At 44.5% G+C, this 26,691-nt stretch overlaps 1 protein-coding gene across 9 annotated transcripts in view; it reads left to right on the top strand.

The window, feature by feature from the left end:
• Positions 1-26,691, top strand: part of LOC115178743 (syntaxin-binding protein 5) — a 144,817-nt gene that overhangs the window by 114,505 nt on the left and 3,621 nt on the right. For 3 of the 9 annotated variants that reach the window (XM_029740054.1, XM_029740513.1, XM_029740594.1), the window contains 18 exons: positions 750-828; positions 1,704-1,858; positions 10,120-10,192; positions 10,474-10,621; positions 11,621-11,688; positions 12,352-12,392; positions 12,520-12,743; positions 13,565-13,755; positions 13,911-14,036; positions 14,455-14,612; positions 16,799-16,858; positions 18,896-18,946; positions 20,082-20,132; positions 22,130-22,411; positions 25,086-25,458; positions 25,756-25,921; positions 25,995-26,106; positions 26,298-26,518. In XM_029740054.1, the coding sequence (XP_029595914.1) occupies positions 750-828; positions 1,704-1,858; positions 10,120-10,192; positions 10,474-10,621; positions 11,621-11,688; positions 12,352-12,392; positions 12,520-12,743; positions 13,565-13,755; positions 13,911-14,036; positions 14,455-14,612; positions 16,799-16,858; positions 18,896-18,946; positions 20,082-20,132; positions 22,130-22,411; positions 25,086-25,458; positions 25,756-25,921; positions 25,995-26,106; positions 26,298-26,518 (2,579 nt within the window). The remainder of the gene's footprint in view (positions 1-749; positions 829-1,703; positions 1,859-10,119; positions 10,193-10,473; positions 10,622-11,620; positions 11,689-12,351; positions 12,393-12,519; positions 12,744-13,564; positions 13,756-13,910; positions 14,037-14,454; positions 14,613-16,798; positions 16,859-18,895; positions 18,947-20,081; positions 20,133-22,129; positions 22,412-25,085; positions 25,459-25,755; positions 25,922-25,994; positions 26,107-26,297; positions 26,519-26,691) is intronic. The other 6 variants (XM_029740140.1, XM_029740304.1, XM_029740222.1 and 3 more) reach the window with 6 other exon arrangements.

The following is a 26,691-nucleotide window of genomic DNA, read 5'->3' as shown; positions in this document are numbered from 1 at the left end:
GGAATTTACACAAAGTAAACATACATTATTTACAAAATAGATCAAATAAAGTGAACAAGGGTTTAATTTACTCATAGTGTTAAATGTTTCCTTCCCTGACGTGACTTTGTCCCCTCCACACACACAAAGCGACAGAAAGCAGAGAGAGGAATAGAAGAGAGAAAACCAAGAGAAAGGGAGTGAAAGAAAGCAAGAGAACTTTGAACCCCATTCTTAAATTGCCATTTTATTGTTCTTGTGTACAGTGTAATGGGGAAAGGATTCCATTGAAACTGTTTTCAATTAGTTGTTTTCCCCGCTGCTGCATGCATAATCAGTTTAGTATTTAATGAACAATTATGAAAACGTGTGTGACAGGTTTATGTGAAATTAAAAAAGGCTTCCCTTTAAAAAAAAATATTAAGGCTAGGTAATTGTCAATTATTACAATAAATTGTGATTACATTCTTCCTTTTTAGTGTATACTTATTTGACCAACCCTTAAGGTTGACTCCCTTTGTGCACATAGCTAGCATTTATTCACAAATCTATCTCTCTCCCTCTCCCTGATGGACAGGCCTGAATCACTGTCTGGCACACACAGTGGCTGCTACTGCTCCATCAGGGAAATGGTGGAAGAAAAGGGAGGAGGAGAGAGTGGAGAGGAGAGGAGAGAGGGCAAGGGAAAAGAGGAGAACGGGAACAAAGCAGAGAGTAAGAGGGGAATGAAGAAGGGAACTGACAAGCTAAAGTGATCTGGTCTATTTCAGGAAAGCAGCCCAAGGATGGAAAGAAGCCAGAGCCCTGCAAACCCATCCTCAAAGTGGAGTACAAGACCACTAGACTGGGGTAAGGATACGCTCGCTCACACACACACACACACACACACACACACACACAACGATGCTTGAAGAGATAATGAATAAGGCATCTCTATAGCTTTCCATATGGACTTGTGTCCATGTGTTCATGTGTCTCGTGTCTGTTTGTGTGTGTGTTTCGGTGTGTGTGTGTGTGTGTGTGTGTGTGTGTGTTTGTGTGTGGAATGTGTGTGTATGTCTGCGTCTGTCTGTGTGTGGTATACGTGTGTGTATGTCTGCGTCTGTCTGTGTGTGGTACGTGTGTGTATGTCTGCGTCTGTCTGTGTGTGGTATACGTGTGTGTATGTCTGCGTCTGTCTGTGTGTGGTATACGTGTGTGTATGTCTGCGTCTGTCTGTGTGTGGTATACGTGTGTGTATGTCTGCGTCTGTCTGTGTGTGGTATACGTGTGTGTATGTCTGCGTCTGTCTGTGTGTGGTATACGTGTGTGTATGTCTGCGTCTGTCTGTGTGTGGTATACGTGTGTGTATGTCTGCGTCTGTCTGTGTGTGGTATACGTGTGTGTATGTCTGCGTCTGTCTGTGTGTGGTATACGTGTGTGTATGTCTGCGTCTGTCTGTGTGTGGTATATGTGTGTGTATGACTGCGTCTGTCTGTGTGTGGTACGTGTGTGTGTATGTCTGCGTCTCTCTGTGTGTGGTATACGTGTGTGTATGTCTGCGTCTGTCTGTGTGTGGTATATGTGTGTGTATGTCTGCGTTTGTCTGTGTGTGGTATATGTGTGTGTATGTCTGCGTCTGTCTGTGTGTGGTATATGTGTGTGTATGTCTGCGTCTGTCTGTGTGTGGTATACGTGTGTGTATGTCTGCGTCTGTCTGTGTGTGGTATATGTGTGCTATACAGAGACCCCTTCATGATCCTGTCTGGAGGTCTGTCATATGACACGGTGGGTCGGCGGCCATGTCTGACGGTGATGCATGGGAAGAGTACAGCCGTGCTGGAGATGGACTATCCTATCGTAGACTTCCTCACGCTCTGTGAGACGCCATACTCTAACGGTCAGTGTGTGTGTGTGTGTCCATGTGTGTGGTTGTTTGTATGCTTGCTATATCATTATCTACAAATATCCCAGTAAGCCTCAGAGTGTGTTTATGAGTGGAATCAGTTTAATTAGCAACTACACTGACGGCTTTGTTGTTTCCAGCCGGTAATATGTTGTGTCCTAGCCCTTCTCAGCATTGACATTTGACCTTTCTGTTTTTGTGTGTGTGTGAGACTGTGTGATGAATATAAAATATCCCAGGGGAGGTTTATGCTCGTGATTCTTTGTAGAGTACAATGAATGTTAGATTTGTATCTTCTCCCTTGTTCACAATAGCTGTCTGACCTGATTATGTTATTAAATGAATGTCCTGCCCTTTGTGAGATGATGTGCCTTGGGAGAGGGCTTTCATTGATGATGATTTAGATGTTCTGTTCTCTGTATCATTATGTAATGACAGAGGTGTTGATTTTGGTGTCTTGTTTTGGGTTTGTTTTGCTAAGATGTGTGTGTTTCAATGGGAACCAATTGAGTGGAGGTGGGAATAGACTTAATTCAATTGAATGGCGTTTTACAGCTTGTGCCGAAATGTCTAGGTCAGAGAGGGGCTGGGTGGAGAACACACAGTGGAGTACCCTCCCCTCTTTACAGCTCACATCTTACCTGCTCTATAGCCCCTGGTAGCCTCTGATGTAGGTCTGCATGGGAAATGAACCAGGTTAAGGTCTGTTGGAGGTCTCAGCCTTCTTTTTCAAATGCCCTCATCTCAGTTAGCCCCAGATTGATGGGTGGTAGAGAACTCAGTTATCAGCCAAGGTGTCCTCTACCACAGTGGAAATAGCTACCACGTTATCAGCCAACGTGTCCTCTACCACAGTGGAAATAGCTACCACGTTGCCGCTAACAAACTATAATTTATTCATTGGTTTGATGCTATAGTTGATATCATGTTTGGATGCTTGTTGTTTTGGGTTGATTAAGATGATTGACGCTCCAGTCGGTTGCTGGTTCAAATGGTACAGTAGGCCACACTATTTTAGGATGCTGCTTGATCAACGCTGTACATATTCAGACAATAGATGATGAAAACTGTGTCAACTATGTAAAAAATCTAAGCGGGGGTGGTTACTAAGCTAACATATTGGATTGTTTTAAGATGGTCACACCAATGATCATTTAGCTATTTGATTTTGAATTTTAGGACCCCTTTACCTATACAAAAAAAATATATTTAATAATATTTGATGAAACATTGAATTTGTCCTTACTGCTATTAGCCCATAGTATCATGTTTCAAGGTAAGACCCAGATGCAGACTGTGCCGAAGTAACGTTGCTTATGACAACAACATGGGCAAAGGTACAGGACGGCAGCCAGTCTCAGGGTCAGGTCAGGCAGAGGTCGGTAATCCAGAGTAGTAGGGCAAAGGTACAGGACGGCAGCCAGTCTCAGGGTCAGGTCAGGCAGAGGTCGGTAATCCAGAGTAGTAGGGCAAAGGTACAGGACGGCAGCCAGTCTCAGGGTCAGGTCAGGCAGAGGTCGGTAATCCAGAGTAGTAGGGCAAAGGTACAGGACGGCAGCCAGTCTCAGGGTCAGGTCAGGCAGAGGTCGGTAATCCAGAGTAGTGGGGCAAAGGTACAGGACGGCAGGCAGACTCAGGGTCAGGTCAGGCAGAGGTCGGTAATCCAGAGTAGTGGGGCAAAGGAACAGGGCGGCAGGCAGTCTCAGGGTCAGGTCAGGCAGAGGTCGGTAATCCAGAGTAGTAGGGCAAAGGTACAGGACGGCAGCCAGTCTCAGGGTCAGGTCAGGCAGAGGTCGGTAATCCAGAGTAGTGGGGCAAAGGTACAGGACGGCAGCCAGACTCAGGGTCAGGTCAGGCAGAGGTCGGTAATCCAGAGTAGTAGGGCAAAGGTACAGGACGGCAGCCAGTCTCAGGGTCAGGTCAGGCAGAGGTCGGTAATCCAGAGTAGTGGGGCAAAGGTACAGGACGGCAGGCAGACTCAGGGTCAGGTCAGGCAGAGGTCGGTAATCCAGAGTAGTGGGGCAAAGGTACAGGGCGGCAGGCAGTCTCAGGGTCAGGTCAGGCAGAGGTCGGTAATCCAGAGTAGTGGGGCAAAGGTACAGGACGGCAGCCAGTCTCAGGGTCAGGTCAGGCAGAGGTCGGTAATCCAGAGTAGTGGGGCAAAGGTACAGGACGGCAGGCAGACTCAGGGTCAGGTCAGGCAGAGGTCGGTAATCCAGAGTAGTGGAGCAAAGGTACAGGACGACAGCCAGTCTCAGGGTCAGGTCAGGCAGAGGTCGGTAATCCAGAGTAGTGGGGCAAAGGTACAGGACGGCAGCCAGTCTCAGGGTCAGGTCAGGCAGAGGTCGGTAATCCAGAGTAGTGGGGCAAAGGTACAGGACGGCAGCCAGACTCAGGGTCAGGTCAGGCAGAGGTCGGTAATCCAGAGTAGTAGGGCAAAGGTACAGGACAGCAGCCAGTCTCAGAGTCAGGTCAGACAGAGGTCGGTAATCCAGAGTGGGGGGGGGGGGGGGGGCAAAGGTACAGGACGGCAGGCAGACTCAGGGTCAGGCAGAGGGGTCAAAGCCGGGAAAAACTAGAAAACAGGAACTAAGACAAGACAGGAGCAAGGGGGAAAACGCTGGTAGGTTCTAAGAACAAAACTAACTGGCAACAGACAAACAGAACACAGGTATAAATATACAGGGGATAACAGGAAAGATGGGCGACACCTGGATGGGGGTAGAGACAAGCACAAAGACAGGTGAAACAGATCAGGGTGAGACTCAGAAACGCATTGAATAACAGATGCATACATGGAAAAACAGATATTCAGAAAATAAATCAAAAGGAAGTTTGTTTTAAAGTGTCTGTCCTATATCTGAGATATAAGAAAGCTCAGGAAATTATTTATATATATTTTTTTACCCATATTTAACAAACAGTTGGCCAAACTGTTTGGATGCTACAGATGTTTTTGTGAGATGACAGATTTTCGGGATATTTCATGGTCTGACAAACACCGCTGTAGTTCAGTGATATCTCAGACATATTTTGAAGGGGATTTTTTTTAATGCTAATTGTTTTCAGGGGGAGCGGACATTGACTTTAGGGGGTTCTTAAAAACATAAAAAAATAATATTATCCCAAGAGCGTTGGGCCGAGCTGATTAGGAGAAAAATCTGTCAATGTGCCCTTGAGCAATTGCTCCTGTAAGTTGCTCTTGTCACGTCCTGACCAGTTTAGGTATTATTTGTATTGTAGTTTGGTCAGGACGTGGCAGAGGGTATTTGTTTTGGTTGGTTCGGGGTGGTTGGTTGTGTTTAGGGTGTGTGATTTGTTAGTTCTGGGTGTTGGGTATGTTCTAGGTTGTATTTTCTACGTTCTGTCTAGTTTAGTTTTTCTATGTTTAGGTTTGGGTGTGGACTCAATTGGAGGCAGGTGTTTCTATTTTCCTCTGATTGAGAGTCCTATATATAGGTATGTGTTTGGGGTTGTTAATTGTGGGTAGTTGTATTTCGCACTGCTGTTATTATTTAGCCTGTGAAACTGTCGGTCTGTCATTCTCTGTTTTCTTGTTTTTCTCGTGTTCACAATAAATAATATGATGAACATGCAACCTGCTGCGCCATGGTCCTCTCTCTCCTACGACAGCCGTTACAGCTCTGGATAAGAGCGTTTGCTAAATAACTAAAATGTAATTTGATAACCTATTACATTATTTAATTACCCTGCAAGTTATTACATTAACCAGGCTTTATTACATAAAACAATGTACAAGTTATTACAAATAGAAAAGTTACAACGTTAACCAGTACTATTACATTGACCGGTGCTATTACATTGACCGGTGCTATTACAATGACAGATGCTATTACATCAACCGGTGCTATTACGTTGACCGGTGCTATTACATTGACCAGTCCTATTACAATGACCGGTGCTATTACAGTGACTGCTGCTATTACATTAACCGGTGCTATTACATTAACCGGTGCTTTTACATTGACCGGTGCTATTACATTATTACACCGGTGCTATTACATCTGCATTAGCATCGAATTGCCCCCGTGATATGCAACTTTTCAGGGAAGTTAGGAACCAATATACACAGGCAGTTAGGAAAGCTATGGCTAGCTTTTTCAAACAGAAATTTGCATCCTGTAGCACAAACTCAAAGTTCTGGGACACTGTAAAGTCCATGGAGAATAAGAGCACCTCCTCCCAGCTGCCCACTGCACTGAGGCTAGGAAACACTGTCACTACTGATGAATCCACAATAATTGAGAATTTCAATAAGCATTGTTCTACGGCTGGTCATGCATTCCACCTGGCTACCCCTACCCAGGTCAACAGCCCTGCGCTTCCCACAGCAACTCGCCCAAACCTCCCCCACTTCTCCTTCACCCAAATCCAGATAGCTGATGTTCTGAAAGAGCTGCAAAATCTGGAGCCCTACAAATCAACCGAGCTAGACAATCTGGACCCTCTCTTTCTAAAATTATCTGCCGAAATTGTTGCAACCCCTATTACTACCCTGTTCAACCTCTCTTTCGTATCGTCTGAGATTCCCATAGATTGGAAAGCTGCCGTGGTCATCCCCCTCTTCAAAGGGGGAGACACTCTAGACCCAAACTGCTACAGACCTATATCTATTCTACCCTGCCTTTCTAAGGTCTTTGAAAGCCAAGTTAACAAACAGATTACCGACCACTTCGAATCTCACCGTACCTTCTCCGCTATGCAATCTGGTTTCAGAGCTGGTCATGGGTGCACCTCAGCCACGCTCAAGGTCCTAAACGATATCATAACCGCCATAGATAAGAGACATTACTGTGCAGCCGTATTCATCAACCTGGCTAAGGCTTTCGACTCTGTCAATCACAACATTCTTATTGGCAGACTCAACAGCCTTGGTTTCTCAAATGATTGCCTCGCTTGGTTCATCAACTACTTCTCCGATAGAGTTCAGTATGTCAAATTGGAGGGCCTGTTGTCCGGACCTCTGGCAGTCTCTATGGGGGTGCCACAGGGTTCAATTCTCGGGCAGACTCTCTTCTCTGTATACATCAATGATGTCGCTCTTGCTGCTGGTGATTCTTTGATCCACCTCTACGCAGACGGCACCATTCTGTATACCTCTGGCCCTTCTTTGGACACTGTGTTAACTAACCTCCAGATGAGCTTCAATGCCATACAACTCTCCTGCCGTGGCCTCCAACTGCTCTTAAATGCAAGTAAAACTAAATGCGTGCTCTTCAACCGTTCGCTGCCTGCACCTGCCCGCCCGTCCAACATCACTACTCTGGAGGGTTCTGACTTAGAATACCTACAAATATCTAGGTATCTGAATAGACTGTAAACTCTCCTTCCAGACTCACATTAAACATCTCCGATCCAAATTTAAATTATTTCGCAACAAAGCATCCTTCACTCATGCTGCCAAACATACCCTTCGTAAAACTGACCATCCTACCGATCCTCGACTTCGGCGATGTCATTTACAAAATAGCCTCCAACACTCTACTCAACAAATTGGATGCAGTCTATCACAGTGCCATCCGTTTTGTCACCAAAGCCCCATATCCTTCCCACCACTGCGACCTGTATGCTCTCGTTGGCTGGCCCTCGCTTCATACTCGTCGCCAAACCCACTGGCTCCAGGTCATGTACAAGTCTCTGCTAGGTAAAGCCCTGCCTTATCTCAGCTCACTGGTCACCATAGCAGCACCCACCCATAGCACGCGCTCCAGCAGGTATATCTCACTGGTCACCCCCAAAGCCAATTCTTCCTTTTGCCACCTCTCCTTCCAGTTCTCTGCTACCAATGACTGGAAGGAACTGCAAAAATCTCTGAAGCTGGAGACTCTTACCTCCCTCACTAGCTTTAAGCACCAGCTGTCAGAGTAGCTCACAGATCACTGCACCTGTACATAGCTCATCTGTAAATAGCCCATCCAATCTACCTCATCCCCATACTGTATTTATTTATTTATCTTGCTCCTTTGCACCCCAGTATCTCTACTTGCACATTCATTTTCTGCAAACCCTACCATTCCAGTGTTTAATTGCTATATTGTAATTACTCTGACCTATTTATTGCCTTACCTCTCTTATCCTACCTCATTTGCACATGATGTATATAGATTTTTCTACTGTATTACTGATTGTATGTTTGTTTATTCCATGTGTAACTCTGTGTTGTTGTATGTGTCGAACTGCTTTGCTTTATCTTGGCCAGGTCGCAGTTGCAAATGAGAACTTGTTCTCAACTAGCCTACCTGGTTAAATAAAGGTGAAATAAAAATAAATAAATAAATTAACCAGTGCTATTACATTGACCGGTGCTATTACATTGACCGGTGCTATTACATTGACCGGTGCTATTACATTAACCGGTGCTATTACATTGACCGGTGCTATTACATTGACCGGTGCTATTACATTGACCGGTGCTATTACATTGACAGGTGCTATTACATTGACCGGTGCTATTACATTGACCGGTGCTATTACATTAACCGGTGCTATTACATTGACTGGTGCTATTACATTGACAGGTGCTATTACATTGACCGGTGCTATTACATTGACCGGTGCTATTACATTGACCGGTGCTATTACATTAGCCGGTGCTATTACAATAATATTTATCCTTAGGCAGTGTAATGTTGATAGGCATGTGTAAATGGCTGTCATGAAGAGACTGCATCTTAACCACAGAAAATGGGGGGCAAAAGTCATGTGGATGTAGCTAATCCAAAACGTGTGTGTGTGTGTGTGTGTGTGTGTATGTGTGTGTAGCTTGAAGTGTGTTGGTCTTGTTTGATGTTAGCGTTGGTGTGGGGGCACGAGGAAACCGATTAGCAGACGATCGGTTGATGGTTGCGTAATGTGACCATGGCGACCAACCTTATTTTGGGATGCTTTGATTCCATCTTGTAATGGCGACCTAGGAGACCTGGGATTACACAACACTGGGCTGATTACTGCATCACTGGTTCAATCTGCTGTTACCGATGGGGAGGAGGGGAGGATGTTGAACAGGACATTTCATCTTTTATTATGAAATTGAGGCTTTTTGAGAAAAGATCAGAGGCAGATCAATGATACAGACGGACACACTGACAGACGGACACACTGACAGCGATGGGCAAACAGAATGGCATACTGGCAGGGAGACAGACATAGACAGACATAGGCAGGCAGGCAGCACAGACAGCCGGACAGCCGGACTGACAGACACATCCACAGACAACAAAGAATGAGAAACACTTAGAGCATTTCTGAGACCTTCTAATAGACAAAAGGAGATAGTGAGAGAAGAGGGAGTTGGAGAGAGAGAGCGGAGAGACATTGATTGTCAAGGTCGTGGCTGCCCTGGTGTACACTGTGTTTCTTCTGGGACTTACAAGCTGTAACTACGCTGACTCTGAAGGGAGGACACTGAAAACATGTTCCAGGCTTCCAGTCACACACTGTTCCCTCTACAAACACACACACACACACACGCACACATGCACACACACGTACACACATACCCACAAACACGCACACACGCACACACACTATCCTCTCTCTGGCTCAGACAATAATGCCTATTTACTCTCCCATTGCATCTCAGCCAGACGCTAACAAAAGAACCCTGCGTTTTCTCCTACCACCTCTAACAGCATACTGCTATTGTGCTGCAATATTGTGTGTAGGTATTTCAGGTCTGTGGTATTCCTCCATATTCCTTCAGTTCAGCTCAGTTCATTTTCATCCAAAGCTTTATTGGGCAAAATAATGTTCCATTATCAAACATCCCACTGGGCAAAAAAAAGGGTTGAATCAACGTTGTTTCGACGTCATTTCAACCCCCCAAATCAATGTGATGATGTTGAAACAACGTAGATTAGGACAGTCATCAGCGTAAGGGAATTTCTTATTTTTTTCACATAAATGTTTACCTAAATCAAATGACATTTCACATTCAATTCATGTTAGTTGACAATTCAACCAAATGTAAATCAAAACTAGACGTTGAACTGACGTCTGTGCCCAGTGGGATGTTAACTCATCTTCAGTTTAATATTGAGATACGCTTTTAATATGTTACTATATATCCCTACTGTACCAAGACTCAAGCTCATATATTTTATCAACATCTTAAAAGACACTTATGTCCTTTGGGAATTGTAGATTTCAGAGAATAATTTGAGAGAATATACCTTACATATTGTGTTGATGAATGACATCTGTCTTTCTTTTTGTTTTTGTTTTTTTCAATGCAGATTTTCAGGAACCTTATGCTGTAGTGGTCCTTCTAGAAAAGGATTTAGTAGTAATCGACCTTGCACAAAATGGGTAAGTCTGAGTGTATGTTAAAGTACTGAACATCCTGTATTAACATAAAATATGTAGCTGCTGTATTATTCGGACTTCCTGAATGTTCCTACTCATTTAAAATACAACAGTAATTACTAACTAACAGGTAGTATACTTGTTATCCCTGTAGATTTAGCTTAGATTCTGTACGTTCATTCATTTCCATTCTATTGCATGCATCTCTTACAGTTTCAGTGTCTTGTGGCCTGACATTGTAGGGACTAAAACTGTGAGCTGTAACTGTATGTGTCCTTTCCCAGTTACCCCATATTCGAGAACCCCTATCCACTGACCATCCATGAGTCTCCGGTTACCTGCTGTGAGTACTTTGCTGACTGCCCTGTGGACCTCATACCTGCACTTTACTCTGTTGGCTCCAGACAGAAACGACAGGGCTACAGCAAAAAGGTAAGGACCACACTTTTCTACAATACACCCTCTCAGCTACTGGGCCCTACGTAATGGCAGTACTGTGATATTGCAGGGGTATTCAACTCTTGCCCTACGAGTTCCGGAGCCTTCTGTTTTTCTGTTCTACCTGATAATAAATTCCACCCGCCTGGTGTCCCAGGTCTAAATCAGTGCCTGATTAGAGGGAAACAATGAAAACAAATCTGTGGAACTGGCTTGGAGGTCCAGAGTTAAGCTTTAGGGTGCTATACCATCATATCCCATCAATGTTTATGTTGAAGGATATACAGTAAATAACATTCGGTAGTTCTGAATCTTATCTCCTGTATCTTTTTTCTTTTTAAATCTAACAATGTATCCTTTCATTTATCCTACATGTTCTCTAATTCTAGCTTTATTCTACCCTCTATCCTGTCTCTCTCTGTTCTGCTCCTTTTTAATTCATTGTATTCTTGTTATATTCTCCCGCGCTGTTGGAAATGTCACCATGTACTGACCCTCTCCTCCCTCTCATCTCTCCATCCCTTTATCTCCCTGCCTGCTTCTTTCTGCTGTGTGTCAAGTAAGGGGTAGCTGTGGGAAGCGTTCTTACTGAAAGATCAATGTTGAGTCATACAACTGACCTTTGTATGTTCTACTGCGTTTAACACAACCTAAAAAACACATTTGCGCTCTCTCAGACACACACACACACACGTGCATTGACAAACACACACACCGTGGTAAAGGTTCCCTCTATCTCTAAGACAAATGACGTCCCATCAGCCCACTGGCTAAGAGAAGGCATGTGTCTCTGTCCTCTTGCTTCCCTTCTGTCTCATTCCAATGGTCTCATTACAGTATGTTTATAATATTTGGTTCAACGTGTAGGCTAGATTGGATCTGACATCTTATCACTGATTTCCTTATACCTTACGCATGTATCAATCTCAACGATTACCATTTCTTGTTGTTTTCTTGTTTGTGTTGTTCTGTTTGGTGTATTGTGTTGTCCAGGAGTGGCCAATCAGTGGTGGTAACTGGGGCCTCGGCACACAGAGCTACCCTGAGATCATCATCACTGGGTAGGAGACCCAACTCTATTTAATCATATTGCCTTCCTCTATCCTTCCTCTATCCTGCCTAGCAGTCATGAGAGGAAAAAACTCAGAGACAGGGAGAAGAAGCCTTTTAGAATACTTGAACTTAGCAATGTGACATTGAAGAATGGCTTGGCAGAAGGGGTCTCTTTACACGCCTCTCTCTCCCTCCCTCTCTCCCCCTCCCTCTCTTGTCACCTCCAGACATCCCTGTGTTAGTATTCCCCCCACGTCTATCTCTGTCTCTCTGTCTCTCTGTCTCTGGCTCTCTGTCTCTCTCTCTCTGTCTCTCTTGCGCTCTCTCTCGCGCTCTCTCTCGTGCTCTCTGTCTATCTCTCTCTCTCTCTCTCTCTCTCTTTCTTCAGCTGAAGAGAGATTGTTCCTCCAGTTACACAAAGTGCAGATTATACAGGTCAATCCCAGAATGCATTGCACCATTGAGACACAGGGTTATGGTGTGTCTCCTCTCTTGTGGGTATATTCTTCTGTAGAGCTGAATCTAGACAACCATGACAGGTAGAGCCAAGCTGAATCATTAGAGATGTGGGTGTGTATGCAAAAAGCTGAAGTGGTAATTATTCCCTCTCTGACCCTCTACCCTCTCTCCTTCCCACGCCGGCTTCTCTCTTTCTCTTTATGATTTCACAGGCATGCTGATGGGACTGTGAAGTTTTGGGACGCTTCTGCAAGTAAGTGCCTTTACATGGACTTCCTTATGTGTAATATCTCGGGCTTAGATGGCCTTATAGTTTCCCTATTCTATACTGTCTCCCAATGTGTTTGTGTGTAACTAAACAGTCTCCTATCTCTTCCCAGTAATGCTCCAGGTACTGTACAAGCTGAAGACGGCCAAGGTGTTTGAGAAGAGCAGGAACAATAAAGAGGACAAGCAGAACACAGAAATTGTGGATGAGGACCCGTTTGCCATCCAGATCATGGCCTGGTGTCCTGAGAGCAGGATGCTGTGTGTGGCCGGGGTGTCTGCCAACCTCATCATATACCGCTTCAGCAGGCAGGAGATCACCACCGAGGTCGTACAGGTGGGTCGGCGTGTGTGTGTTTGGAGGCGAAAGAAATGCACACCTATTTAGGCGAGGTGCTGGCTAGCGGAGTAGAACACTTGAAAAATGAAAGGAGAGCAGTATATTCTAGGAGCTCAGATGTAATAATTGAATAACGTAATAACCAACGTTTCGACAGACAAGCTGTCTTTGTGTGTGTGTTTAACATGTCTCTGTACTGACCATGTTGGATCGTTGGATAGTGTAAACTGAGAAACACTCCCATTTACTCTTGATGCTTATAGCCTGGCAGTATGGATGCCATGATGACAGACGCACAGCGTAGTGGTAAATATAGCCTCCTGTAGACAACTAGATTCTCCCATACTGAGCAGAGTCATTATTGGTTCAGTGGTGTTTCTTGGGTCCTGAAGGCTGTTCCTAGAGACAGTGTTAACCTCCCAATGCCTCATTAGATGAGTCTCCAGCCAGTAAGAACGCAATATGGTTGCCATGCCAACATACATAGTGGTAAACAACCTGTATCATTATTTTGTGGCAGCTATGAGTAGTGATGATAATAATGATCTGTGTCTGACCAAGATCAAGTGTGTGACCTGTGGAGAGGGAGAGGGAGAGAGGGAGAGAGGGAGAGAGAGAGAGAGACAGAGAGACAGAGAGAGAGAGAGAGAGAGAGAGAGAGGACACCGATCAGTATCACATGCATAAATGCCAGTAGTGATATTGAAACTCCCATCATGCACACACATAGACTTACACACTGAATCATACTGAAATAATGGCTGCTGAACTCATTATTGAGTCTCTGGAATGTGTGTGTGTGTGTGTGTGTTCCCTAGCTGTTGGAGGTACGTCTGCAGTACGAGGTGAATGACATGGAGTCCCCTCCAGAGGGGGGAGGAGGGGGGGACCGTGACCTGCCCACCCCAGGAACAGCCTCACCTAGCCCCCAGACCACCGGACCCCCGACTCACCCCTCCACCAGCAGCAACTCCTCTGACGGGGTCCGAGACAACGTACCCTGCCTCAAGTATGCACCCTGCACCACCACCGGCTCACATACACTAGTTACACACACGTACACTCTGCAATAAACTGTGCCTTAGGGAGCACAACCGGCCCACAATCTCTCTGAGGCTATTCAATACAATTACACTCTTATTCTCTCTCCCTCTCTGTCTATAGGGTGCGTAGTACCCCTCTGAAGCAGTCTTCAGGGTATCAGGTAGAGTTGGTGGTGCAGCTGGTGTGGGTAAGTGGAGAGCCCCCCCAACAGATCACCAGCTTGGCCCTCAACTCCTCCTACGGCCTGTAAGTATAAGGTGGTAGACAGTATATCTACATGAGATTAACTGTGAACCCTAATGAAACAACCCAATATGACACTTCAGTCTGGAGCTCTGTGCAAACCAACCAAGGATACTGTGAAAGTAAGATCATTTTAGGGAGCGGTAATGTTTTTCTCAACTTGAGAAACAGGTCCTCAATTCGAAGAGTCAAAATGTGGGCTGAGCCATGGATCTGATGTGATTTCCCTCGTACAGCTGAGCTGGAATGGAGTCAAGCTGTGTCTACACGGTTTATGTCCGCAGGGAAATTCTGTCTGAGACTTCTGCTGCTTTGCTTTCTGGAAGAACTAGCTATATTTTATCTATTTTTATATCTCCCTCTCTTTCTCTACATCTCTCTATCCCTCCCTCCCTCTCCCTCCCCTTCCTCTCTCCAACAGGATTGTGTTTGGGAACAGTAATGGTCTGGCAGTGGTGGACTACCTCCAGAAGACAGTGCTGTTGAACCTGGGGACAGTGGAGCTGTATGGGTCTAATGATCCCTACCAGAGACAGGCTCGCTCTCCACGCAAGACACGCCAGCCTGCCGGAGGTAATGGTAAAGACCTTTACCACTTCACTGATTTACCACCATAAAGAGAGCCTTCTGTAGGGTTGTAATTACAGGAGGCTGCTGAGGGGAGGGCAGCTCATAATAATGGCCGGAATGGAGCAAATGGAATGGCATCAAACACATGGAAACCATGATGTGTTTGATGTATTTGATACCATTCCACTAATTCCGCTCCAGCCATTACCACGAGCCGTCCTCCCCAATTAAGGTGCCACCAACCTCCTGTGGTTTGTACTATATATGGCCTTACAATAGATGGTCTTTTGTAGCATGACTTATGATTTATGTCATCTTAATAATTCTAATACTTACAGGTGTGTAGATATAGGCTTACGTAGTCTTGTACGATGTTACAAGGATGAGGGGTATATTTGGTAGATGTGCTTGTAGACTGTTCAGTCTGTATCACCTGCACATGTAGGCAGTCAAAAAAAAGCAATGGTGGTGACAATGTTTCTACGAGGTTCTCTGTCTCCTCTCCTCCATCTCTGTATCTTTGCAATTCCTTGAAAGGATTTTGAATGGTTACTAAATTGTTATTTTGACTATTCAGTGCGTTGTCTTCTCTCTGTGGTGGCTGGCTGGCACACACACTGACACATAAACAGCCATCCCTCCTACACATACTGTGTCATTGCAGCACTGTGGTGTTATTGACAGACCGCAGCATCACTGCATTATGACATACTGCCACCTGTTGTTTAATGACGTTACTACAGTATAACCAAATCAATGCCAATAACCGCTCTTGTGTAATGACTGTGACCTGCGTGGCTTAGCAACAGCTTGGTGAGGAAAATTAGGTGTGTGTGTGTGTGGTTAGTGGTGGGTTGGCACCTGTCAGAGTGGGGAGAGTCTGAGGAGTAATGACTTAACAAATCAATTCAAATTTAATTTGTCACGTGTCATAAACAACAGGTGTAGATTAACAGTAAAATGCTTATTTACAGGCCCTTCCCAACAATACAAAGATATATAAAATAGAGAAATAACATTAAAGTAAAACATGTAATAAAATGTATAATAAATACACAATGAGTAACGATCACTTGGCTATATACACAGGGTACCAGTACCAAGTTGATGTGCTGGGCCTTCCTCTGATACCGCCTGGTATAGAAGTCCTGGATGGCTGGAAGCTTGGTCCCAGTGATGTACCGGGCCGTACGCACTACGCTCTGTAGCGTCTTGAGGTCGGATGCCGAGCAGTTGCCATACCAAGTGGTGTTGCAGCCATTCAAGATGCTCTCAATGGTGCAGCTGTAGAACTTTTTGAGGATCTGAGGACCCATGCCAAATCTTTTCAGCCTCATCAGGGGGAAGAGGTGTTGTTGTGTCCTCTTCACAACTGTCTTGGTGTGTGTGGACCATGATAAATCCTTAGTGATGTGGACACCGATGAACTTGAATCTCTCAACCCGCTCCACTACAGCCCCGTCGATGTGAATCGGAGCGTGTTCGGCCCTCCGTTTCCTGTAGTCCATGATCAGCTCCTTTGACTTGCTGGCATTAAGGTAGAGGTTGTTGTCCTGGCACCACACTGCCACGTATCTGACCTCCTCCCTATAGGCTGGCTCATCGTTGTCGGTGATCAGGCCTACCACTGTTGTGTCATCTGCAAACTTAGTGATGATGTTGGAGTCGTGTGCGGGTTGGGTCTGTATGTCTGTCCTACCTACAGTACCTACAGTCTGTCTAGGGCAGTGGGGCTGAGTCTTTGTCTGTGTGGGGCTGTCTGTCTGTCCATCTGGTGGTGTCTGTCAGTCTACCTGCCCGTCCGTCCTACCCAGAGGACTGGAGTCTGTCCGGGTCAGGGTCTGTATGTCTGTCCTACCCATAGTACTGGAGTCTGTCTGGGGTAGTGGGGCTCTGTTTGTGTCTGTCTGGGGCTATCTGGCTGCGTCTGTCTCTGTCTGTCTGTCTGGGTCCAGGCCTTCTGTCTCTATGTATGGGGAGGTTGGGGCAATGGCTTGGGTAGCAGTCTGTTTAGTCTGTTTCTGCTCTGGTCTGCTTCATCTGTTTGGCAGACAGGGAAAATGGCGGTATACCCAAAAACCTACATATCATAACATCCTTATCAAACAGAAAGGAGAAAAGGACAGAGAAGAATGAATCTGTAGCTAATGATAATGATATCTAATGTCGTGCAATGTCTGTCTCTTCTGCTGCAGGTCTGTGTGACATCAACGAGGGATCTGCCTCGGAGGACCGCTGCAAATCCCCCACTTCAGGTAAACTGTCTTTCAGCATGTTAGAGTTAGCATTACAGTGGTACAGATGTAGGATCTTAATTTGATCAACCATTTGCAGGTGAACTTTCCTGCAATGCAGTGTATGTAGTGTATTGGACATTTAAAAAGACTTCTGAAGTTTGTAATTTCTACTTTGACATTTTAGACTTGATTTTCCCTCACGAAAAATGTATCGACCCCTACAATAATTAATTATAATCCACATAATATTTCACATTTCCTGTTGCTGCAGGATTATTATCCTGCTGTAGCGAACTGGCTCAAATTAAGATCCTACATCTGTATCCACAGCAGTTACAACACCCACTGAACCCAGAACAACTTGTTCAGTAACAGGTGGGTTGTTATGGGTAAAGGGGCTCATAAATAAGCATGATTCACTTGAAGACCGTATATTGACCTAACCTGAATATTATGAATCCATGCTAGAAACAGGTAGTACATCTTTGCCTGCAATTTTATTAGAATGCATGAGAGCGATTTGGTTGCTTTTGGTGAATATGGTTCTCTCTGAGATGTCACACACACCTTTGGATGTGGGAACCTTTTTCTTGAAAACCAGAAGTGTTACCGTTCTCTCTCTCTCTGAAAGTTTGATTTCACACAGACTTCATTGAAGGGTCAAGTTTCCAACTGGAGTGTTTAGAGTTGAAATGAAACCATTTTTTACAGGTATCTTTTGTGTACTGACACTTCACTCTCCTGCTTTCAAGGAACAAAATATACTTTTAATAAAACAGAAAGAAGAATAAAAAAGAGATTAGATTGATTTTGGCAGTTTTAATATGTTTTATCAAAACCTGAGACATTAGCAGTAAACAGCGGCGATGACACCATGATTTGGCATTAACTAGACAGTTTAGGACCCTTAAACTCCCTGAATCAGTGAATACGTACTCTATAGTCAGTCCAAGATATAAATGTATTGATTCCCACCAAATAGGACATTAGTTTAGTTCATATGGACCTTCCCAAATCTTGGACTTTTTTAAAATGATACTGCGATATGCCCACATATAATTTGTTTTCTGTCTATTGATTTTGTCTGAGTCTTCCAGACCTCATTTTGACTTTTATACGACGGGATGTAGTGGTTTCCTTTCCAGTGGGTTTTACTCATATCATGCTGGGTCATTTTCAGATCTAGGAATGAAACAAACAAACTACTAACTTCCATGTGAGTTTCAATTGAGATCTGATCATGTAGCTAGGAGATGCATATTCAATCATCTGTATGTATTACTACAGTATAACAGAACATGGTCACAAATAGATCAACAACAAACAATAACACTTTTCACACAACTTAATCCAAGCATCTGCCCTTTTCAGATTTGCACAATCAAAACGTTATGGTCCCTTCCACAGTTACTGTCAAGATAAGGTGCTTCCTCAATGGCCCTGTCCTGGACGACTCTTCTCAGTTTGCTAAATTAGCATTTGAGGTGATGAGGCATGCTAATTAGAGAACAACCCAGTTCCATCTCATTACTGGGAGCTTGACATTAACACACAGACACTGGGGCTAAAACACAGAGCTGAGCTGCATTTTAAAAGGTCACACAGAAAAAATAAGTAGCCCAGAGACTGAAGTCACACTGCTAGCTATGTTCCAGGTGTTCAGCCAACTACGCCAAACCCCAGTGTCTGGTGTCACTAGCTAGACACGGCCTCAGTTCATCTGCTATTTATGAGGATGGCATATCTGGTCTCCAGTCTTGACTTGAGCATATGTCTACTCCTAATTGAGATTCTAGAATCGTTGGGAGTCAACAAGGCTTTAAAGTTTTGGCCGCTAGGAAAATACAATGTACACTACGTCTACAAATATTCTGCATGCGCCCAGGCAGTTGAAAATTAAGATTGAGGTAAACAATTGGTTCTCGTGTTACAATGATAACAAGTAGAAAAACTCCTTTCACGAATGGACACATTTCGGGGAACTGTGATTGGTAGGCGGTATGGTAAAGTACCAGGATGTTTCTAACTGCACGTCTATCTACTTCCTCCCAAAAGTGTTGGCGTCAAACCATCAGCAATTCTACAATGGAGGTGGGGGTAGAGGAGGTAAGAGTGGCCAAAGACTTCAACCATGGAGTAGTTTGGGCAGTGATAGTACACTGTATAAGATAAGTTGTCAGCCACTGTTTTGTTGTAGCAACCTGTCTCTGTCTCACCTCAGTGGCATTGAATCACTGTTTGGCCTAGAACAAACCTTGAATAAAATCTTATACACACACAGACACACACTTATAATGGTATACCCTAGACCTCCATTGCATGCTACATGTTTGTAGCACGTATGTCACATTGTGAAATGTGCCTGTGGCAATTGTCCTTCAACGATTGTCCCTCCTTCACTCCGGCTCCTGATTGGCTGTCTGTAGTTATGACATCACAGCAGTCTATTTGTAGTCACTCTGTACGTTCCTAACTCTGTCTTCTGTCTGTCTGACACCGTTGACTTTGCGGCGAGGTTCATATTCGGAACACTGTCATTCTCTAACTCATAGATTTAGGATAAATGGGCAGTTTAAGAAGTGTGTTCTTTTCTTAAAAGACAAATCATTTTAAGGAATCTTTGATTTATGTGCAAAGCATCTCTAACATTATTTAATAAATAATAGAAATGGACTGTAAGGCTAGTCAAATGTCAAAACCAAAACCTCACGAGGCTCCAAAAGTTAACATAGTTCTGACTACCTAGCTAAAAGTGCCTACCAGAGATACATCTTCCCTGCTTGTACTGTACTGTCATTCCACTGTTTTCTTCCATCCTACTCACTTCCTGTTTCCTTCCTGTCTTTGGTGCATGCTCCTGTGGCATGGGGGTTCTGAATGAATGTGTATCTTCTTACTATTCCTCTCTTCCAGGACACTGTGTGTGCTATGTACAACAGCTTACTTCCTTGTTGTTATTTTGTCCGTCCCAGCATGCCTCTGTGATTCAACAGGGTTGTCTTCCTGTGATGCCCTAATACTTCCTTCCTGTTTAATTCTAAAGCATTTTGCCTCCCCTGAAGCACAATGAAGCAAACGCCAACAGTTATACCAAAGCTTATGTGTGTAGTAATGCTATAAGCACAACCACATCCCAGTCCTAGCTGCTAGCTCCTAACTCCTAGCTCCTAGCTAGCTTTGCATGGCCTGTCGTGTTAGCTTAGGTGTGTGTTTGTAAAGAGGGGTGTTCTCTTTTTTCCAGCAAAGATGTCACGGAAATTAAGCTTGCCTACTGAGCTAAAGCCAGACTTGGGTAAGCCTTAACTTCGTGTTAACATTTTGCGTTTCTTAATAAATTTTTTCTCCCAAAACTGGACTTCACTGTATCCTTAAGACCAAATGGTCTCCCGATATGAGCATCTCAAGGGAATAATGTGAGTTCCATAGTTACTATCCATTAATAGAAGCTTATGTAATTTTCTATAAGATTTTAGTATACGTATAATGCCCTAGAGGTGGCAAAGAGCCCTGTTGATGGCCTCATGACTACCAAAAGCATAGATACATCCTATATATTTCCTAAAAAATGCTGTCAGACTGATGATCACCATTTGGCAGTGTCTGCTACTTCTTGAGACAAACCTGGAGACAAGAGGTGGAGAGGACAGACATACAGTACATTTCTGTTGGGTATTTTGCAAACTGCTACGCTAAACTAACCAGGACTCTGTTGCACAGTAGAGCTTTCTGTGTATATGTGTTTTCTGCAGCATTCTCTTCCTATTTTCTATTTCCTACCTGTTTCTTTTGTTTTTTCATTTCCAAAAGTTACAAAAAAATTATTGTAGGAGACCGACAGATATAAATACAGGAAGAAACATTGTTCTTTTATTTTTTTGATCTGCACAGTTTACCCAAAAACAAAAATCACAATTTCCTTCCTAGGACCCCAAATGGCAGAACCCCTAAGATGAGGAAGAGAGGGTTTATTGGGGTCAGATCCTTAATGAATATGCAAAATCTGTCAAATGCAGAGATATGATAGTCTGGTAAAAGATTTTTGGAGGTGTCGACATATAACAAACACACTAACTGTGTTGTGACATACGCTGAGTGTACAAAACATTATGAACACCTGCTCTTTCCATGACATAGACTGACCAGGTGAATCCAGATGAAAGCTATGATCCCTTTTTGATGTCACCTGTTAAATCCACTTCAATCAGTGTAGATGAAGGGGCAGAGACAGGTTAAAGAAGGATTTTTAAATCTTGAGACAATTGAGACACGAATTGTGCATGTGTGCCATTCAGAGGGCAAATGGGCAAGACAAAATGTTTAAGTGCCTTTGAACAGGGTATGGTGGTAGGTGCCAGGCGCACCGGTTTGTGTGGGTCAAGAACTGCAACACTGCTGAGTTTTTCACACTCAACAGTTTCCCCTGTGTATCAAGAATGGTCCACCACCCAAAGGACATCCAGCCTAGTTGACATAACTGTGGGAAGTATCGGAGTCAACATGGGCATGCATCCCTGTAGAACGCTTTCAGCACCTAGTAGAGTCCATGCCCCAATGAATTGAGGCTGTTCTGAGGGAAAAAGGGGGTGCAACTTGATATTAGGAATGATCCTAATGTTTTGTGCTCTCAGTGTATTACAACAGTGCTTGTGATATATCCAGTTTATAAACGTTTGTTTATTCATCTTTCCAGCAACTCACAGGGAGCTTATAAAACTGTATTAGCTTGTTATATTGACACCTGGTTTGAAATTTTGATGATGTGTTGTTTTTTTTTTACTAATGAATAAAACAAGTACAAGGTTGTAAAGTTTTAGTGAAATCTTCCCATGGGTCTGTTTCCTACGTGCAAATCTTCTTCTGCCAACGACCAACCATTCATTTTATGAGTTCCATCTCCTCCACAGATAAAAACAAGTCATTTTCTATTTCAATGTGTCCTTACCCTTGCACCTGGACCTCGAACTCTTAGTTTGCCACTTAAGGAGAAGAGTTTTCTTCAACAGATCAAGTTATTTTACAGCTGGTCTAATCTATTTTACTCAACATTTCACAAGGTGTTTTAGACCGCTTTAAAAGGAACGTCTGCTCACTGTTTTCTGCTCCTGTGTAATTGCTATTTTAGCTTAGTGATACAATAAAATGTCAACCGCAATGTTGTTTGTCAGAATCCAACTGCTCCCACCAATCATACAGCTGTTGTTCACAGTATTCATGTAGTGTATGTTTGTGTATAGTGTGTTTTCTCTCCGTGTGTGCGGGTGCTTTACCTCTCTGTCCTCTCCTCTACTGTCCTCCTGTCTGTATGTCCTCCACGGGGCGCCAACCCATTAGACCACCGGGACAACTCCTTCAGCCGTTCACGCTCCTCCTCCGTCACGTCCATCGACAAGGAGGCGCGCGAGGCCATCACCTCCTTCCACTTCTGTGAGACATTCGCCCGGAAGGGGGACAGCGCCATCACACCATGCCTGTACGTGGGAACCTCCCTGGGAACAGTGCTGGCTGTGGCCCTCAACCTGCCCCCTGCTGGGGAACAAAGGCTGCTGCAGCCCGTTATCGTCTTGCCTAGCGGTGGGTGTCTGGGTTATGAGTGAATGGATGGGTATGTGTGATTGTGTGTGTATGTTAATGAATACGTAAGGAACGCTAACAACTCTTTGCTATATGTTTGCATGTTTCCGTACAAAAATTACATCCTGCTCTACACATAATCGGCATCTGTACATACCGATAAATGTTTTATACATTCAGTGCATTCGGAAAATATTCAGACCCCTTGACTTTTTCTACATTGTTATGTTACAGCCTTATTCTAAAATGGATTACATCGTTTTTTTCCTCATCAATCTACACACAATACCACATAATGACAAAGCAAAAACTGATTTTTAGAAATGTTTGCAAAACAACAACTGTAGTATCACATTTGCATAAGTATCCCTTTACTCAGTGCTTTGTTGATGCACCTTTGGCAGCGATTACAGCCTTGAGTCTTCTTGGGTATGACACTACAAGCTTGACACACCTGTATTTGTGGAGTTTCTCCCATTCTTCGCTGCAGATCCTCTCAAGCTTTGTCAGGTTGGATAAGAGGCGTCGCTGCACAGCTATTTTCAGGTCTCTCCAGAGATGTTAGATCGGGTTCAAGTCCGGGCTCTGGCTGTGCCACTCAAGGACATTCAGAGACTTGTCCCGAAGCCACTCCTGCGTTGTTTTGGCTGTGTGCTTAGGGTCGTTGTCGTGTTGGAAGGTGCACCTTCGCCCCAGTCTGAGGTCCTGAGCGCTCTGGAACAGGTTTTCTATCAATGATCTCTCTGTACTTTGCTCCATTCATCTTTCCTTCGATCCTGACTAGCCTCCCAGTCCCTGTGGCTGAAAAACATTCCCACAGCATGATGCTGCCACCACCATGCTTCACCGTAGGGATTGTGCCAGGTTTCCTCCAGACGTGATGCTTGGCATTCAGGCCGAAGAGTTAAAACTAGTATGGGCTATGTGGGATGCTAGCGTCCCACCCGCGGTACAGCCTGTGAAAGAGCAGGGCGGCAAATTCAAAACAACAAAAATCTCATAATTCAAATTTCTCAAACATACAAGTATTATACACCATTTTAAAGATAAGATTCTCCTTAATCTAACCACAGTGTCCGATTTCAAAAAGGCTTTATGGCGAAAGCAAAACATTAGATTATGTTAGGACATCACCTTGACAAGAAAAACCACACAGCCATTTTCTAAGCAAGGAGAGGCGTCACAAAAAACAGAAATACAGCTAAAATGAATCACTAACCTTTGATGATCTTCATCAGATGACACTCCCAGGACTCAATGTTACAAAATACATGTATGTTTTGTTCGATAAAGTTCATATTTATATCCATAAATCCCATTTTACATTGGCGCGTGATGTTCAGAAAATGTATTCCCACCAAATCGAAATACTCCATATTTAAGTCCAAATACCTCCGTTTTGTTCGCGCGTTCAGGTCACTAATCCAAAGGCATAACGTGAGAGCGCAGAACCAGAGACGAAAAGTCAAATAGTTCCATTACCGTTCATAGAAACATGTCAAACGATGTTTACAATCAATCCTTAGGATCTTTTTAACATAAAACGTTGATAATATTCCAACCGGACAATAGCGTATTCATTACAGAGGAAAAAGAAGGAGAGGCGCGCCAATGTGGCCGCGCAGTAAACAACTCACTGGTCCCAGGCAGTCCACTGATTGACTGAGCTCCTATTCTCTGCCCAGTAACAGTAGATGGATGAAGCAAGTTTCTAAAGGCTGTTGACAGCCAATGGAAGCCTTAGGAAGTGCAAAATGACCCCACAGACACTGTAGTTTGAACAAGGATTAGATAGAAGAACTACAAGTCACTTCCTGGTTGGATTTTTTCTCAGGTTTTTGCCTGCCATATGAGTTCTGTTATACTCACAGACATCATTCAAACAGTTTTAGAAACTTCAGAGTGTTTTCTATCCAAATCTACTAATAATATGCATATCCTACCTTCTGGGCCCGAGAAGCAGGCAGTTTAATTTGGGCACGTATTCATCTGAATTTCTGAATACTGCCCCCTGTCACCAAGAAGTTAAATCATGGTTTAATCAAACCAGAGAATCTTGTTTCTCATGGTCTAAGAGTCCTTTAGGTACATTTTGCCTTTTACTGAGGAGTGGCTTCCATCTGGGCACTCTACCATAAAGGCCTGATTGGTGGAGTGCTGCAGAGATGGTTGTCCTTCTTGAAGGTTCTCCCATCTCCACAGAGGAACTCTGGAGGTCTGTCAGAGTGACCATTGGGTTCTTGGTCACCTCCCTGACCAAGGCCCTTCTCCCCCGATTGCCGGGCAGCCAGCTCTAGGAAGAGTCTTGGTGGTTCCAAACTTCTTCCATTTAAGAATGATGGAGAACCACTGTGTTCTTGGGGGTCTTCAATGCTGTAGGCATTATTTGTGTACACTTCCTCAGATCTGTGCCTCGACACAATCATGTCTCAGAGCTCTATGGACAATTCTTTCCATCTCATGGCTTGGTTTTTACTCTGACATGCACTTTCAACTGTGGGACCTTATATAGGCAAGTGAATGCCTTTCCAGATCATGTCCAATCAATTGAATTTACCACAGGTGGACTCCAATCAGAGACTTTTCCCAAAGAATAAGGTTGTAGGGGTCTGAATACTTTCTGAATGCACTGTAGATATATTTTCAACACACTCCATCCCACTTATCTGTCCAGGTACCCTGGCACGACTGAAGGGCAGTATCCTGAGGATGGCCTTCCTGGACAACACAGGAACCTTCCTCCCCCCTGCCTTCGAGACCTGGTATGAGCCAAACGCCGCGGGCGCCGACAGTGAGGAGCGAGACAAGGCCCGTAAACGCCGCCCGGTCTCTGTGTCGCCCTCCACCTCCCAGGAGCTGCAGGAGAGCCAGTATGCGGTGGTGTGCTCTGAGAAACAGGCTAAGGTCATAGCACTGCCCTCACAGAACTGCATCTTCAAACACAGCATCACAGAGACATCGTTCGTCCTGAGGGCTGACGTGGTCCAGATGAACATAGGGAACTGTGTGGCCTGCTTCTGTGCTAACGGACACATCATGACCCTCAGGTGAGTCAGTGAGCCAAACAAACACACACACACACACACACACACACACACACACACGCACACACACACACACACACACACACACACACACACACACACACACACACACACACACACACACACACACACACACACACTGGTAAAATAGATGCATATGCTAAAGCTACTATAAAGAGCTTAATGAATGCTAGGATTAGACTCAAAGTTTCTACATGAAAAACACGCTCAGTAGAATGATGTTGTGTTTGAGTAACATTGTGTTGTATGTGGTCTCTCTCTCTCTCTGTCTGTCTGCAGTCTGCCGGGGCTGAGACCGTTGCTGGATGTAAACTACCTGCCTCTGACAGACATGCGGATAGCCCGGACCTTCTGCTTTACCAACCTGGGCCAGGCCATGTACCTCACCTCCCCCACTGAGATACAGAGGATCACATACAGCCAGGAGACCTGTGAGAACCTGCAGGTCAGGACCACATAAATACACACACTCACACACATGTAATACAACTGCGTTAATGTGTGTATGTGTGTTTCAGGAGATGCTGGGAGAACTGTTCACACCAGTGGAAACCCCAGAGGCTCCCAACCGAGGATTCTTCAAGGGCCTTTTTGGGGGAGGAGCAACTTCCCTGGACAGAGAGGAACTATGTAAGTGACACACATGGAACATAACACACACATACTATAGTGTACACATGCACAGAGAAACTATTTTATTTATATATTCTGTGTTAAGTTTGCTACATTAGTAGGCTCTCTTATCCTCTCAATCTCATTCTCTCCCACTCTTTTTCCTCTCTCTTTGTCTTTCTGACTCTCCCTCTCCCCCTCTCCTCTAGTTGGTGAGACGCAGGCGGGTAAGGCGTCCCGTGGCCTTGCCCAGCACATCCCAGGTCCTCAGGGCCTGGAGGGCATGAAAGGGGCAGCCTCGGGCGTGGTGGCGGACCTGGCGCGTGCCCGGATAGCACTGGATGAGAGAGGGCAGAAACTGGGCGAGCTGGACGAGAGGACGGCTGCCATGTTGGCCAGCGCCGACTCCTTTGGCAAACACGCCCATGACGTAAGACGTTACATTATGATACACAACATAAAACTAATCTGAGATCAGTGTCTAGGGGCAACTTCATCCTGTAGGAAGGTGTTATATTATGAGGCTACACTGGAAAAAAGAAGAAACCCACACTCACTGAAATATTCTTACGTTCTAATGCTTGTATTTTTTGCAGCAGGGAT

This window comes from Salmo trutta, chromosome 1, assembly GCF_901001165.1.
Source record: "Salmo trutta chromosome 1, fSalTru1.1, whole genome shotgun sequence".
NCBI classification, from domain to species: domain Eukaryota; kingdom Metazoa; phylum Chordata; class Actinopteri; order Salmoniformes; family Salmonidae; genus Salmo; species Salmo trutta.
Note: the sequence above shows the minus strand (reverse complement) of the source record. Positions and strands in the feature narration are given on the sequence as shown.